Genomic DNA, 18,323 nt, shown 5'->3' with positions numbered 1-18,323 from the left:
AAGTACACCTTCTTTATTTTTTAAAAAAATTATAAAATATTATATATATATTTTTTAATTTTATACTTTTAACTTTCAATTTTTTACTTTTTTCTTTTTTTTCACACACTTTTTTTTCTCTTTCAATTTTTACATGCTACCAAAATAGGTGGGGTGAAGGAAAGATAACGGGGTGCATGTAAAAATTGAAAAAAAAAAAAAAGATCTGTAAAAAAAAGTACTAAATTAAATGTTGTGAATATAAAATTAAAAAAAAAAGCAAAAAATTAAGAATATTTTAAAATTTTAATTATTTTTTTGAAAAAAAAGTGTACTTATAAAAAAAAAAAAAAGAGGTGTATATATCATCGACCTTTAAAAAATACTTTCCAAAATAATTTTTTTTTTATTCAAAATAATATGAAGGATAATTTAAAAATTTAATACTTTTTAAAAAAAAAGAAGGTGTATGTATAAAAAAATGGAGGTGTATATATCATGAACCGTGTTGGAATCCTTGAAAGAGGCCCAAGAAGAAGAAGTGTAGAATGTCCAGCAGCAGCAGCAGCATCGGCATCGGCAGTTTATTGATTTCCATTCCACCACGCGTCACAGTGCAATGTGAATAGTAACTGACACAACCCCATGCACGTCGCCACGTGGCCAAACAAAACCTCACTATCCATTCCCCAAACGAGGAAAGAAGAACCAACCAACTCAAAACAAAACAAAACAAAACAAAACAAGACGAGGATGGTGAAGTTAGCATCCGCGAGGGAGTTCCGCACGTACGGGCCGGGCCTGGCGAAAAATCGGTACGAGTACATAAACGCGGGGCTGTATCTGATAGGGTCCGTCCTGCTGGTTTGCGGCATGGTGGCTCAGCTTTGGCCCGAAGCCCGATTGGGCCTCCTCCTTGCCATGAGCGCTTTGGCCATCCTCCTCCTCGTCAACCTCCACGACCTCTTCGCCCATCTCGCGGGCATCGATTTCCGCTTACCCTTGATGGCCTTCGACCTTCAACTCGCCTTCGTCGAGTTCGCCGTCCCCATCATTCACATCCTCGGATCGCTCCTTGCCTTCCTTGCCGTCTTCTTCCTTTTCATTCAGGTTATTGCTTAACATTACTTGGATATATTTGTATATATATATATATATATCCATGTCTTTAACGTCTTTCTTTTTTGCAGGAAGAGAAAGGACATGGCTACTTCAAACTTGAGAAACATGCTCTCAACATGCTGCTTTCGGGTACTGTCTTGTGGGTGATTGGGTCAATTCATAATTCATGCCAGATTTACGAGAGAGCCGATGGCCATGTTCAAATCTTGCAGCAGTGTGTGTACATTCCCTTTTTGATGGGGAGTTTGTCCTTCATGCTTGCTGCAATTCTCAATTACCACCACCAATCTAGTGAGATCCACCATGTCATTCATTTACTTGTTAGTACTCTACATATACCATGTTTCAATTTTCTCTTACTTGACATATATATGAATTCAATTAATTAAAATAAAAATTCAGCACTGAAAAAAACCCTATATATAGTTGGAACTAGTAGTTGCTGTCTGCCTTATGTCTCTTAACCAACTACTTTGTTGAAACAAGTAGGAGCTATAGCTACTTATGTCTTGTTGAAACAAGGAGTACCTACTTATATCTGTTAAGGAGTTGTTTAGGTAGATTATTAGATTATTTTTACATGTAGATTATGTTGAAAGGAAAATATTAACTAGGATAAGCTCATGATTAATCACTCGATAGCAGATATTTATATGGGCCATTATTCTTACTAAGAGAACTAATGTGAGTCGATATTGTTGATTGATATATATAGGGTAGGACTTGGATCTGGCTAGGAATATTAGGAAGCCTGATGTTCTTTATTGGGGGATTGACAAACTTAATAAAAGTGTTCAAGATGCAACAAATGAATGGAATAAGGCTGGAGAAACTGCGAGGTGGAGCACACGAGCGATTGGCAAGTGCGAGAGAAGGACAGGTTCCACTCATAATGGAACATCATCATCAAACCATAAGCCATCATCAACCTCCAGAGACCAAAGTTACTTTACCTCCTCTTCCTACTCCTTATAAGGATGTCCTTGTTGGTCAGACTGGATCATGATTCCTGCTCTCCTTTCTGCTCCCACTTTTGTTTTACAGGGAAGCCTTTTTCTTATTATATTGTTATTATATACAGAAACTTCTTGAGGCCGTAGATACATAGCAACTGAGATTCATGTTTCTAAACAAGTACAGACACTTATCTTAGATTACAATTTCTAATGTCACTGTCATTTCTTCACTCCTCAATTGTGTTTTTTTAAGTACAATTTTTCTTTCAACAGTAACTGATCTGGTCACCGACCTAGCCGCGAAGAAATTGTTAGACAGTACAATATCACCAAATTATGTGTCACACTTAATAGGTATTATTAAGTTTTTTTATCACTTGATAATTTCTCTCCTGTCCAGAATAGTAAAATAACAGTTTTAGAGTAGTTTATTTTTTCGTTTTCTATTTTGAATTTTTATGTAAAAAGTGAAAATCTATACTTCTATATATATATATAACTATTAATAAAGAGAATATATTTTAAATAAATGGAGAATATATATATATATATATATATATATATATATATATATATAGTGTAACTGTAATTATTAAAAGCATGAAGTGCATCAACCTCTCTAGTATATACTAGCAGGAAAAAGTAAATAATTATATTAAAAGAAAAAATAAATAATAATAAAAAAATGAGAAGTTACTCATAAAAAAAATAATTATTGAAAAATAAATAAAGAATAAAATGGTCTATGTAAAAGTGGAAACAAAAAGTAATTATTGAAAATGGTATCCCCTTTATATATTTTTATTTTAGTATAGATAAAAGAAATATATTTTGGTAACCACCCTTTTGGTTTCTACTTTCTGGTGGATTATTATATTCCTTAGATTAAAAGAAATATTATATCATTTTTGAGTAAATATTTACAACTTTTAATATTTGTCTACATAGAGGTATGAAGTGTCTCAATTTTTCTAATTTTATTATAAAAGGAATATTAAATATATAATTATTTTTGTCTCTACTTTTTAGTGGATCATTATATTTCTTAGATGCAAAAACAAATCTCTTATGTCCTATTTGAATAATTATATGCAATTTTTTAATATTTTATTTCTTTATAATAATTAAAGGTACGTAGTGTCTCTATTTCTCTAGTTATTATTATTTTTAATTATTATTTATATTTATTATAAAGAAGATACATGAATATATAATTACTTTTGGTATTCATTTTTATTAGATTATTATACCCTTCAAATATTAAAAAAAATCTATATTTTTTAATAATTATTCATAATTTTTTAATATTATTTTTTTAGTAACTACTTTAGTTTCTATATTTTGTTGATCATTATATTTTTTTATTTAAAAAAATAAAAAAAATTATTAAATTTATTGAAATTAATAGACTATTTATAATTGATGTTAGATCAACATACTTTTTAATAATTAGTAAATAATAATATAAATTGTGTTTATATGAAATTTGCATAGTATATTCTCTAATTATTTTTAAATATTTGGAACCCTCTTATGTGCTATGCTATGATTGGTTGGATGAAAAAAAATAAAGAGAAAAATTATAATGACGAGAATATAATGAGTAATATATATATATATATATATATATATATATATATATATATATATATATATATATATATATATTTTGTTTGGTTGAAGATGGGATAGAAAAAGAAAAAAAAGAGAAGTTAATTGTATAGAGATAAAATTCAAAATTTTTCCTTCTTTTCACTATTTCTTCTATTTAATTTTCAATTTTTTCTTTCGACTCCACTTATTTTTACCTTCATTCCAAACACTTTTTAAATTTCAAGAATTCAAGTTGACTTTATAGTGTGTATTTATTTTTCAGTTTTTTTTATGCTTTTTATTTTATTTAATTTTATTTAATTTTCAGTTTATTTAAGCGTTTTTGTTCCAAATAGTATTTAGTTAGCAAGTTCTCTTTCAATAGTAGGTTGTCTCCAACTTATTAGGATTCTAAACGGATGGTTTGATTTAAAAATTTAAACTTAACTTAATTAGATATAATTGAGTTTTGTCGGTTTTGTATTATTTTTAGTGACCTAATCTCACCTTAATTACTTTAGATTTTGGTCGGTTTTGTATTATTTTAGCTATCTAATATGACCTTAATTTAGTTGCATTGGGTTGAGTAATCAATTTGATTAATTAAGATATTAATATATTCAAAATTTTGTATTGAATAAAATAAGAAAAATCATAAAAATAATTCCATAATTTTCAAGTTATAATACATCTTACAAGTACTATAAGAAAAAAAAACACGCAAATTTTTGATTGGTAATTTTCGACGAATACAAATCAAAAAATTTATGACAGAAAAATTTGTCAGAAATTTCTGATGAAAAAATCTGTCGAAAAAAATTTGTCGAAAATTACCGACGGATTTCCCGTTAGGGAAATTCATCAGAAATTTCTGACAAAAAAGAAAAATTTGTCAGAAATTTATATCGAAAAAAATCTATCAGAAATTATCGATCGATAAAAATTCGTCAAGAATTTTCGACGAATTTTTTCGTCAGAAAATTTATATTTTCGATGAAAAAAAAAATCGTAGGAAAAGTTATATTACTGATAGAATATTTCTGACAAATTTATATTTATCAAAAATATAAGAATTTATTTACAAAAATTGACAATCATATATTAAAAAAATTAATAAATTTTTTTAAAATATATATATATATATTTATATATATATATATATGAGGAGGGTTATAAAAACACCGATATAATTTTTGCTAAGTATAACATCACTCAATAACTTTATATTAAATGAGAGTGTTAAATTAAAAGTTATTAAATTTTACTAATATAAAAAAATTAATTAGCTTTGAAATAAATTATTTGCTAATTAACAATATAATTGAAACATTAATTATTTTAAATTATTTAACTAAAATTTTATTGACAATTTACTATATGATCTTGATATTTTTGTATAACTAATATTTGGTTTTAAATTTGATATGAAAATATTATGATATAATTTGATAAGATTTTAAGTTAGTATTTTACTAATGGTTGATGATTAAAAAATAAAAGAAGGAATACAAATTTTGAATTTTATATGTTTGATTTAAGATAAATAAATATATTTAATTAATTAATAAATTATATTTAAAATGTTAAAATTTAATTTATAAGTATGTAATAAATAAATATTTATAATTTTATAAATTATATTATCATTATAAATTATAAAAATAAATAATTTAAATTATAATTTTAAATAGAAATAAGTAGATTGTTAATTATAAAAGTAAGTATATATAAATAAAGATTAATTAAATATATTGTTTTTATTTTTATTATTCGTAATACAATTATTATATATTATTATATTTTTATAGTAATCTAACGGTTGGATTTACAAAATTCATATTTAATATAAAGTTATTGAGCCGTGTGTAATACTTAGTAAAAGTTATACCGGTATTAGTATAACCTCTATATATATATATAGAGAGAGAGAGAGAAAGACAGAGAGACAGAAAAAATGAATGGAAGATAAATAGTTAAATAGTTGTTTGATTATCTATAATAATAGATAAAGGGAAATATATATCATCTTGTAACTGATTTTTGTCTCCAAAATTATGGATAATTATACCCTTAATTCTTAAGAAATAAAAAAATAAATTTTAATTATTTTACTTTTAAAAATATTTAAAGACACAAAATGTATGTTTTCTCTTTCTCCTAGTATATATAATGGTACGTGATAACCTAATTTAATCTATGAAGAGAGATCCTTTTACTCCAAGAATAAGTTTACCTAGACTTACTCCATTCAATAACTCATGTTCAACATTAAATTTCAATGATCCAACTGTTTAATTTAAAATTCTTAATGCATAAATCAAATTTGTAATTTTTTAGAAACTTTGAAAATCATTTGATACTTCATTTCATTAATTCAAATTGACGGATAATCATAAAATCATTTTATACATTGATTTAAATTAATGAAACGAAGTATCAAATGATTTTCAAAATTTCTAACAATTTACATATTTGATCTATGCATTAAGAACTTTAAATTGAACGATTAGATCGTTGAAATTTGATATAGAACATGAGTTATTGAACGGAATAAGTTTAGGTAGACTTACTCTTGGAGTAAAAGGATCCATCCTCTTTAATATATATATATATATATATATATATATACATATATATTAAATGATTTTATCTATAATTTAAAAAATAAAAATAAAAATAATAGAATATTTAAGTTAATATTTTACTAATGGTTGATAATTAGAAAATAAAACAAGGATAAATACATTTTTAATTTTATATGTTTGATTTAAGATAAATAAATATATTAAATTAATTAATAATTTATTTAAAATGTTAAAATTTAATTTATAAGTATGTAATAAATAAATATTTATAATTTTATAAATTATATTATCATTATAAATTCTAAAAATAAATAATTTAACAACACCAAAAAAAAAACACAACACCAAAAAAAAAATTAAATTATAATTTTAAATAGAAATAAGTAAATTGTTAATTATAAAAGTAAGTATATATAAGTAAAGATTAATTAAATATATTATTATTATTAATAATATTTTTATTCGTAATATAATTATTATATTTTTATAGTAATCTAACGGTTGGATTTACAAAATTTACATTTAATATAAAGTTATTGAGCGGTGTGTAATACTTAGTAAAAGTTACACCAGTGTTAGTATAACCCTGTTCTCTCTATATATATATATATAGAGAGAGAGAGAGGGGACGAATCAAATAACTTACAAAATAACTCTTGGTAAGGTTATTCCGCTCAATAACTTATGGTGTTTGTTGAATTTCATCGATCCAATTGTTAAATTAAAAGTTATTAAATTTTACTAATAATTAATATAGAAAAATTAATTAGCTTTGGAATAAATTATTTGCTAATTAACAATATAATTGAAACATTAATTATTTTAAATTATAAAAAAAATCTTAATTATTGACAATTTACTATATGATCTTAATATTTTTGTATAACTAATATCTGGTTTTAAATTTGATATGAAAATATTATGATATAATTAGATAAGATTTTAAGTTAGTATTTTATTAATGATTGATAATTAGAAAATAAAACAAGGATAAATACATTTTTTTGAATTTTATATGTTTGATTTAAGATAAATAAATATATTAAATTAATTTATAATTTATTTAAAATGTTAAAATTTAATTTATAAGTATGTAATAAATAAATATTTATAATTTTATAAATTATATTATCATTATAAATTATAAAATTAAATAATTTAAATTATAATTTAAATAGAAATAAGTATATCGTTAATTATAAAAGTAAGTACATATAAATAAAGAATAATTAAATATATTATTATTATTATTTGTAATATAAAATTATTATATATTATTATTATAGTACAAGTATGAGATTGTATAGTTGAGGATGACTTAAATGAATTAATTTGTACAAATTATACCGACAACATGCATATACATTTCGGTAGCTTATCTCATAAAAAATTCACAGTTAACTGTGCTTGACCTGAAGTAATGAAGGGATGGGTGACCTTCTGGGAAGTTTTTCCAAAATTGTGCAAGTAAGGATAAAACATGGTAGAAAATGAAATGTCATGAAATAAAATTCTTGAGAGGCCAGATAAGAGGGCTGTTACATTAATAAATTTATTAAAATTAAACAAAAAAAATTTTGAAGAAAAAATCTGTCAAAAATTTATGACAAAATAAGGTATTTCCGACGCCACTTTTTTCGATGGATTTAGATTCGTCGGAAATCCGCGGAAATTGAGAATTTCTGACGGATTTTACTTTCGTCAGAAATTAGTATTTTTCTTGTAGTGAAGCCGTAAAAAATACATTCTGGAACAGTACTAAAAGTTGCAATTACATAATATATGCCGCAAAAGGGCTAAACAATACTAATAAGAACTGTATAATAATATTCGAGATAACATTAACATTTATTTGAAATACATAATGAAAAAATTAAAGTTGAAGAGGTTACTTTATGTATATTGCATGCAAAGAAAAATTTGTTATGAAAAGAAAATTAATAACAAAGAAAATAAATATGATAATGTGTGACAGAAAAATTTGATTGATGTATTAATAATACATAATGAAAATATAAATATTAATGAAATATAGCTTTAATATGAACATCCACTAATTAAATACAAATTATTATTCATAATATTCTCTTAAGATGTTCAATATTTAGAATGCTTAATAAATAATTTTGTAAGTCTATTTTATGTATGAACATGTGTTATAAGATGTTCAATATAAATTTTAATAGACATACAATACTCATTAAAACTTAGAGATATAAATTCATCAACATTATCAAAATGAATTTTCTTAATCGAATAATTAAGAAAATGAACTCTTAGTCGGATTAATTAAGATAACAATATCGCAAGCGTCAGGATGCAAATTGAAAATAAATAAACATGTGACCATCTAATTGATACACCAATTAAAATTATAAAATATCTTAATAGTCTACATGGTATATGTATTGGTTTACAAATATCACCTTGAATCTGTTTTAAAAATATAAGAGTTTCCTTCCCAATTATCTTTGTGATATTAGCTTCCATCACAAACAATCAAGAACATAATAAGTTATTAGATTGAAGAATCTTATGCCTCTTCAATAAGCATCTATATATTTTTTCTTTATTTTTTTGCATCATAATAGACTTGAGATAGTGTTATTGGTTATACTAAATAACAAATTTATTTTGATTCATAAACTTCAAGTTTACAAGTAATATATGTACAATACAAATCATAGGAAAAATAGTAACTTTCCAACATATATATATATATATATATATATATATGTGTGTGTGTGTGTGTGTGTGTGTGTATGTGTGTGTGTATGTGTATGTGTGTGTGTATGTGTATATATCTTATTCAAGTAAAATCTTATGATTTCAAGATACTTTATATTTTATTGAATTGAATAAGTTTCAACAAGACTCATAATAATATAGTACATTATCGATATATAATTTTGTTCTTCTAAGTATAACATATTAACTTTTCAGAGGCCTTCAATTATTTTTTTGTAGTGTCATATAACATTGACTTCTCACATTATTGAATATGAGAAAACAAAAATAATACATGTTTATATTCACTTTGGGGAATGAAACAATGCTAGTTGAAATGGTCTCACGCATAAATAATCTTTTTTTTTTTTTAGTTTTCAAGAGATAATCAACTTAAGATATTTCTTAATCTCCTTCTATCTTTTTATATTGCTGCTTTAGAAGCACGATAAATGTATGCAAAATATAAATTATTTTTAAAATTAAAAAATCATTGTAAAAATGACATTTTTCTTGATGTATCTTCAAATATCAATTTAATCTCAAAATTTATACTAATTTTTATACCACAATGTATATAGTATAAAAATAAATGTTTCATATAAAAAGAATATTTAAAAGACATATCTTAGTAACACTTTATTTTATCATTTTAAGAAATGAATGACAGAAGAAAAGTATATATATATATATATATATATATATATATATATATATATATATATATATTAAAATCAACTACTAGCTATCATGCAACACAATCATATATTTTTTTTCTCATTATTTAGTGTTTATGTCTTTCTTTTATTTTTATTTTTTTAAAAAAGAGTGAATCTTTCTCATTATAATAATTAATAACAAAATAATAAAATATTTTTTAAAAAATCATTTAATAAAAATATATTTATGCCATTGCTAGGTTAACTTTAAGGATAAAAAATAATGCTTAAAATTAGGGAAATTATTCTCCCTAAAAATGTTGTATTGAAAAACTTAAGGAAATAAAAATTAATCATATTTTCATTAAATTCTATTATTCTTGTATAAAATATAAACAAATTATAATTGAATGATTTTGAGTGATATGTGTTGATCTTCATCAATTTAAATAATAGATGTATCATATTGTGATAATAAATAATAAATAACACCAACTCTATTAAAAGGATTTGAAATTAAACACTTTAAGATTCCTAATACACGAGTTCAATCATATGACAAGTCGACTATTTTAATCAATTCAATCATAAACATTATGAAATTACAAATGTAGAGATACTCATAACTATTTCAGGAAATCACACAAAAACCTAATTAGGCTTAGGGATGGCCTTCATTACTCATAATTCGTATAAGTATTCCAAATATTATTCAACATTATAATTATGACATTGATAAAATTATTTCACTTTTGATGGTGTCCTTATTTATATCAAAAGATCAAATATAATATAATATATTTATATCATATTTGTAAGACTCGCACAACTTTCCCTCTTGTTGTTCCCTTCTCCTCTCATTTTTCCTTCCTCTCATTACTTTTATTCTCATTCCCTCTCTTAGCTGAACTATTGTTGTTGGTGTTTGATTTAGAAGGTTGAGTTGGTGAGAAGCAAGGAAAACAACAAGGCTATTGTTGGAGTCTTCTTCCTTGAAGCATTTTCAATCTCTTCTTCTTCATTCTTGTAACCTTGGAGCTCGAATTTTCAATCCAATACGAGGTAAGGGAAGCTAGAATTTATTGTTTTTGGGAAGAAATGTTGTATTGTTGCAGTAAATTGCTGGTTGCATGTTGATTAAATTGGAGTGAGTGAAAGTAGAAAGTCGATTTTTTGAGTTGCTTGAAGAATGCGATGATTTGAGTGAATTTTGAAGTTGCATGTTGTGTTTCTTGGAGTTTTTGTGTTGCATGTGGTTAGTAGTGATGTATTTGTGTAGCTTCATGTGTTGGATCTCCTTGGATAGCAGATTTTTCATGGATTATAGGAAAAACGAAAGTGGGAAGCCATGAAAGTGCAAAAAACTCTACACTCAGCATTGGAGTGTTGAACCAGCACTGCAACTATGAGAGAAAATAGGGACATCGAGACCCAGTGCTGCAGCTTCAGGTTGGGCATTGCAACCTTGGGAGATATTGATTTGGCAGAGACCTGGAGTTGTAGCTCCAAGTTGGGTTGTAGCTTCGAGAGAAAACGAAGCTGGTAGAAAGCCAAAGCTGGAGCGCTAAATTGAGCGCTGCAGAGCCAAGGGTAGATAATCGAATTTGATCTTCGGGTCTTCATGAGAGTTGTAGCCTTAGATGTTAGCTTTCCAATGATGCTAGAATCACTCGAAAAGAAGGTCTAGAACTCCAGTTATGACCTTTTTAGTGATCAAAGGTCAAGCTGTCAAGATTTAAGCTAGTTGTTGCGATTTTTACATTTTTTAACAAGGTAGATGATAGAATTAGGACTTGATGTCTGAATGAGAGTTGTAGGAAATCTTCTTGTCTTTAATATGAGATAAGTATGAGAATGATAGGAGTATTATAACTCCATACATGCTATTTTATGTGAAGGTTGCCATTTCCTAATAAGTGATTTGGTTAAGTTGAAAAATGTTTTGGGTGCTTAAGTTAATTAATGTTTTTATGTTGTGTAAGTTGGCATGATAGATTAGTAGTAAACATGATGGGTGAGTTGTATTATGTGTTGAATATTTTGTATGTTGTTAAAGTTGTTTACAAGTTGTATATTGATCAATTATATGTTGAAAATATGATATTGTTGAAACATGTTGAAATTAAGTTGTTAAAGTTGTTATATGTTGTGTGTTGACTATTTATATGTTGTGAAATATGATGAGATGGTCTAGTTGAGAGTTGAGAAGTGCATGGTGATAATGTTGTGAGTGGTGAGAAACATGATGTGAAGTGTGTAGATGTGTTGAGATGATGCAAAAGTTATTAGTAAACTATGTTGGTAAGTTTGTTAGATGTGAGTTGTATGTTGTTATAAAATTGTATGTTGTACTATGTTTTGAAAAGATGTTACTTTGTGATAGTTGAGTTGTAAGTTGTGAGTTGAGCTGTTGAGTTGACTATGTTGTTTAAAGTTAAAATGAGTTGATAGTTGAGCTGATAAGATGATAACTGTGTTGTGTTGTGATGATGAGTAGTTGATCACTAGAGGAAGTGTTTTCAAAGTTGTTCATCCTATTGTGTGGATTGAGATAGTTGTGGTGCTCTAAGAGTTCAATTTGTTGAAAAAAACCCTCATTGGGAAGTTGTCCCTTGGAGTGGATGATGTGTTGTTCTCCTCTAAAACTTAGTTAGTCCCGTGTGTGAGCAAAGTCGAGGCACACATGTATAAAGTGACCACGGTATAGGGGCCAGGTCGAGCTATACTGATTATAAGCGGCCAATTCGATAAAGTATGAAGTTGGAAACTTAGTTCCTAACCGAGTATCGGAAGATTGTAGTATTTGGAGGATAGTTAGTAAGCTAATCCAATAGATGGCTTAGTTAAGCTAGCTAATGTCGTGGTAGACCTAAACCCAGTTGTCCTATCCTGAAATAGTACTATACTTCCTTATTTAAGTGACAAAGTCTGAGAAATCATTATCGTGTTGTGGATTTTTATCCAAATTTATTGTTTACCTAACAAGCCCAAAAAGGTTTTGTATTGTCGGTTCAGTGGGACTTAGCCACTTAGACAACTCACCTTGTGTTGTAAGAGATCTCCAAGTTGAAATGCGTGACGACACATATTTATTGATGAGTTGATATTGTGATGATATGAGTTGTATGTGTTGATGTGCTGTGAAGGTGTTGTTAAGATATGTGTTGTTTATGTGTTGTGTGTTGTATGTTGAACTAGTTGATGATGATGATAATGATGTTAAGTTGCTTTCCTATATATTTGTTGTTTATTTTCACTAGCTTATCCTTGCATGTTTTCATGTAGTTTGGACTGCGATGATCATATGATGTATGAGAGCAGGACAGAGATAGACTAATGTTAGCTAGTGGAGGCCACTTGGTGGTAAGAGCTAGAAAGTTATCTTTTGTTGACTACCCCTAGTGGTAGAGTTTATTTTGTAGAACATTATATATATTGTGGCATGTTGGGTCACCTTTGGTGCACTGTGGTATATATATATATATATATATATATATATATATATATATATATATATATATGTGTGTGTGTGTGTGTGTGTGTGTGTGTGTGTGTGTGTGTGTGTGTGTGCGTGTGTGTGTATGTATGAATATTATATTCATGTTATACTATTTTAGTATATATTCTAGTAATGTGTTGTATTATGTTGTTCTGCAGTATGACGACCATAGCGGATCGTTACAATATTTGTTATTTTATCTATCCTTTTTTCTTTTTTACTTTTTAAATAATTTTTCACATCTGATGAAAATTATTTTCTTTTCCACTTTTCATATTATTTTCTCATTTTTAGGGAGAAAAATTATTCTTTTGTTTTCATTTGGCACCATTTTCTCTTCTTACTTCTAGTGAAGAAAAATATTTTAATTTTTTTTATTTGACAATGTCTTCTAGATTATTACAAAAATATTCTTATAATTTACTTTTTGATTTTAATTTTATTTTTAAAAAATAAAAATTATATAAATAATATAAACACTCTATCAAATGCACAATACAATAAATATGATTAAAGATAGAATAATATGAATAATTGTAAAATAAATATATGTAATATGTAAAATACATTATGTAACGACCCGCCATGGTCCCTACATTTAGTGGAATCGCACTACTACAACTAGACTAAAAGGAATATTAAATGTGACAACTCATATATACATGGTATATAAAATACAATAATAACTAAGTTTTCTAAAAACAAATTATAACGCTATATATATGTACAGTCATCCAAAATAATATTCTCTAGTACCGGTCAAGCACAACAACAGTTACCCCAGTCGGTAACTCTAACACTGGGACAAAACTCCTTGTCTGGCAGCACACCTCAACTCTAAGCTAGCCCTAATCTGCTCCCATACAAAGTATGATAATCGCAGTCCATCTACATGGAAATAGAAGGGTAAGCTAGAGTTTAACAATCAACCATACAAGTATAAAACAATAATCTATACTACACATTCATCAAAACATGTTCATAGAGTCACACCATACACTCTATCCAATAATACTCATGCAATAATGCAATCCACCAATCATGAAGCCAAACACCACACACTTCATCATATTAACAATCATGCAATAAATGCATCTCATGACAGATATCAATGCATATCAATCATCTAATGCGTCGTCACGCATACACCTAAGAGATTTCCCTAACAGCAGAGCAGTGTAAGTGACATCTGAATCCTACACCCCAATCGTTTTCATGCCCAATGAGCTCACTCGGTCACAGCTAAACAGGATAAAAATCCTCACTTGGGTTTACTCGGATGATGTCACTTACACAATTAGAAGTCTGGATCCACCGTCAGGTATAACATAGCTAGGTACAGGCTTACCACGATCTTGGCATGCATTACCAAGTCACTTGTGGAGTTCACCCACCGACTATCCACAAGGATCCACGCACCTTCCCTAGTACTTGGTTAAGAGAATAACCCTCGACCTCATACTCCGCTCCAACACTAGCTAAGGACTTAGAGAAGACTCACCTAACCTAATGACCTACCTGAGCACCACTCTCACTCAAATCCAGTGGCCTACCTGAGCACCACTCTCAAGAGACTCTATGTGAGCTCTTCCAGTTCGAAAACATTTTCCCTCTCCTCAAGTCCTGGGCTAGACTAATGCCATAAGGCATCACATGCAATTATGCATCACACATCATACATGGTCTACCCACCATCATGATCAATAATCATACACATGCCATAAGGCATCATATGCAATAATGCATCATACATCATACATGGTCTACCCACCATCATGATCAATAATCATACTCATATGAACATATATACATGTCATATCATATTTAAACATTCATATATATCATTACCAAGCGTACATATGAATCACACCTCACCATACATCATATATCATACATACATGATCTAAAACTTCAACTTTAAACATGCATGAGCATCAAGTTCAATCCAAAATTATCAAACCCACTCACGCCCGGTGCAACCAAATCACGCCCAGCCTAACATCCAACCTGAGAGCCCTAAGCTCTTCCATGCCCGACGCGCTTAACCTGCGCCCGGCCTAATCCTAGTTAGAGAGTTCAAAAACTCATCCAAACCAGCAAATCCAGCCACATGCAAACACAAAAACACAATGCACAGGCTCCATACAACTCAAAAATAAGTTCAAAATCAACATTCACTCATCCGATGCATCAAAATCATCAAAACTCCAATTTTTCCAAAAATCCCAAAATGAACAATTTCTCCAATCCAACCATGGATTCTCAACATACATGCATCGATTAAGTTTCTAAACTCACATGCAACCTAAACAACAAACATTCTAGCTTCCCTCACCTGAAAATTGGCTCAAAATGGCCAAGAATTGAGAAGAAGTAGAATTCCCTTTCAAAGCTCAACCCGGAAACTTTAATCCTCCAAAAGCAAGCTTCCTGGCCTGAATTCCAAGAAAAGACAAAAGACATTAGTGACCTAGAGTAGAAGAAGAATCATACAAAAAAATTTGGGAGAGAAAGAAGCTCATAGACCTAGAGTCCATCTCTCTAAAACTTCTCTCTAAAACCTCTCTCTAAGTTCCCTTTTTCCCTTCTCCTCAACTGCATGCATGTGGCCTATTTATAGAAGTTTGAAGTGGCCAGAACGGCCCGTTTCGAATCCGGAACGGTCCGTTCTGGACTCAAATGTCATGTGTAAAATTCACATCCAGAATGACCCGTTCTCAACCCAGAATGACCCGTTATAGGGTTGCATTATAACCCATAACGACCATGTTTGGAATGACCCGTTCTCAAACCAGAACGGCCCGTTCCCAACTAGGGTTTATAAGCCTATTTAGTAGTTTGGAATGGTCTGTTCAAGTTTGGGAACGACCTGTTCTAGGCTACTAAATCACTCTTGTTTTAGTAGTTTGGAACGACCCATTCTAATTTTGGAACGTCTCGTTTCAGTCTACTAAACGTTACACATTATGTCAATTAATCATCGATATTTCTCATAGTGTCTTCGTGACTATTATCATGTCTTCAAGACTATTTTGATTAATAATAATCTAAAAATATAAATATTTGATAAAATACATGTTATGAAAAATGAATAATTAACTTTGAAATATTTGTCTCGTAGTTTGTAACTCCAACGAAAAAGAAAGATTATCATATTAATAATGTGTAATAAAAAAATAATAATAGAGAGAACAAATAAGATAATATGAAAGAGAAAAAAAATTATGATTGGGTACTATTTGTGAAAATGATTAACGTAATTATAAATATATGATAGCCAAAAAATTACTCACAAAAAAAATACATAACAAAAATATAAATATTAATAATGTATATTGAATATAAACATGAGAACATTTACTAATTAAGTTATAAATTATTATTCATAATATAATTATATTTTTAATATTGTTATGTTGGTAAGAATTTCCATTACTCAACCCAATTGTTTTTTTATAAAAAAATATTCAACTTGATCCAATTCAATTTACTGAAATATATAGTTGGCTAGCTCAGAAAAATTTCGACCTATTTGCACTCTTATATTATATAGTCAAAAGATAAAAATTGAATTATTATATTTATCAGTTTATCGATATTCATTAATATATACTCGAAATTTTATATTTTAAAACACATTTTATAAAAAAATATACATTTATATGTATTAAATTTTATAGTATATACTTTTTATTTGATAATTTTTTTAACATATATATTTATATGAAAAGTGATATGTTCAATAAACATACATTGTATTTATTATTGTTTTTAAATATATTAAAATTTAATGAATATAATATATTTATTAAATATAATATATAGTTACATTAAACAATATAATTAAATGTTATATTCTTTAAATATAGATGATAAAATCATATGGGTTAAATTTTTAGGCTAATAATTACCTTTTTATTTATTTATTTTTTTATTTTTTATAAATGACAATATTATGGAGTTAAATAATTAATTATTTGCATAATTAAATGATAAAAAAATATATACACTAACATGTTAACATTTTCATTTAAATATAAATTATTATTTATAGTAAGTTTGTTGATTTTTTTATTATATAAATTTATCTTAAAAATTATTATCAATAATAAATTTTAATTGGTTCACGATGAATTTTTTTTAGCTAATAGTACATTATCATTAACCTTCTAAAAGATTGGCAAAATATTCATAAAGCTTAAACAAAATTGAATTTTTTTATATTAATATTATCTCTATTTTGTCATATATAATTAATTATATCTCTATAATTTATAATATATATAAAAACAATAATTTGATTTGATATATATATTTTTAAGATGATGCCACTCTTAAATTTTTAAATAATAAAAATAATATTAAAAATTAATTATACTTTAAAATTTAAAGACTAAACGTAACAGTAATTAATCTTAAAAATATTAATAATTAAAAAATATAAAAATACAAAAACATCTTTCTAGTTATATTATTAAAAAGTTGCATCACATAAGAATTACAGATAATATTATTCTGTGAGATGAGAAAATGCAATTTCTTTTAAAAATTTAAAAATAAATATTGATATATAATGAATATTTAATAAATTATTTCAATAAGTTACGATAACTAAAAACCTCATTAAAGATAACATTGATGTTGTGAGGATGGTATATTAGCGAAAATCTCGTTTTCGATCCTAATGTGTGTAAAATTATTTAGGACCAACATTAATTATAGTACCACAAATGAGTTTCCGATCGGGTAGGCCATATGTATTCCTAGCAGGATAAAAAAAGCATCATTAAAATAATTAATGTTATTAATCTTAAAAAATAATAATGCTCGTTGTCTTTTTTTATAAAAGAGATACACATATTATAATTTAATTTATATATATTTTTAGTCCTCAAATTTAAAATAAATTTATTTTTATTCTCAAATTTAAAATTATTAATTTTAGTCTTTAATTTTTTTTAATTTTGTATTTATATTTAAATAATTAATAACATATATAAAAATAATAAATTAAGATACAATATCACTTAAATTTAATAATAAATTAAATTTATTTTCATTCTCAAATTTAAAATTATTATTTTTAGTCTTTAAATTTTTTTAAAATTTTGTATTAATTCTCAAATCATCGATAACATAATAAATTAAGATGTAATATTAATTAAATTTAATATAATATTTTTATTAATAAAAATATTAATAA

The 18,323-nt window shown here is 26.6% G+C and overlaps 1 protein-coding gene across 1 annotated transcript; it reads left to right on the top strand.

The window, feature by feature from the left end:
- Positions 1–658: 658 nt before the first annotated feature.
- LOC109805579 (polypyrimidine tract-binding-like protein) lies at positions 659–2,287 on the top strand. The gene is made up of 3 exons (XM_020367722.3): positions 659–1,089; positions 1,170–1,421; positions 1,817–2,287. The coding sequence occupies exons 1-3, from the start codon at positions 733–735 to the stop codon at positions 2,105–2,107; spliced, it is 900 nt and encodes a 299-aa protein (XP_020223311.1). The 5' UTR covers positions 659–732; the 3' UTR covers positions 2,108–2,287.
- Positions 2,288–18,323: the final 16,036 nt, after the last annotated feature.

Source organism: Cajanus cajan, chromosome 6 (genome assembly GCF_000230855.2).
Source record: "Cajanus cajan strain Asha chromosome 6, NIPB_CcT2T_4, whole genome shotgun sequence".
NCBI classification, from domain to species: Eukaryota; Viridiplantae; Streptophyta; class Magnoliopsida; order Fabales; family Fabaceae; genus Cajanus; species Cajanus cajan.
The sequence above is the reverse complement of the archived record's forward strand: the minus strand, read 5'-3'. Positions and strand labels throughout refer to the sequence as shown.

Excerpts from the sequence above, each read along its gene's own strand:
- LOC109805579 (XM_020367722.3), top strand. The coding sequence starts at position 733 with ATGGTGAAGTTAGCATCCGCGAGGGAGTTCCGCACGTACGGGCCGGGC. Across the intron at positions 1,090-1,169 it reads TCTTCTTCCTTTTCATTCAG|GAAGAGAAAGGACATGGCTA; the intron begins GTTATTGCTTAA and ends TCTTTTTTGCAG. Across the intron at positions 1,422-1,816 it reads ACCATGTCATTCATTTACTT|GGTAGGACTTGGATCTGGCT; the intron begins GTTAGTACTCTA and ends TGATATATATAG.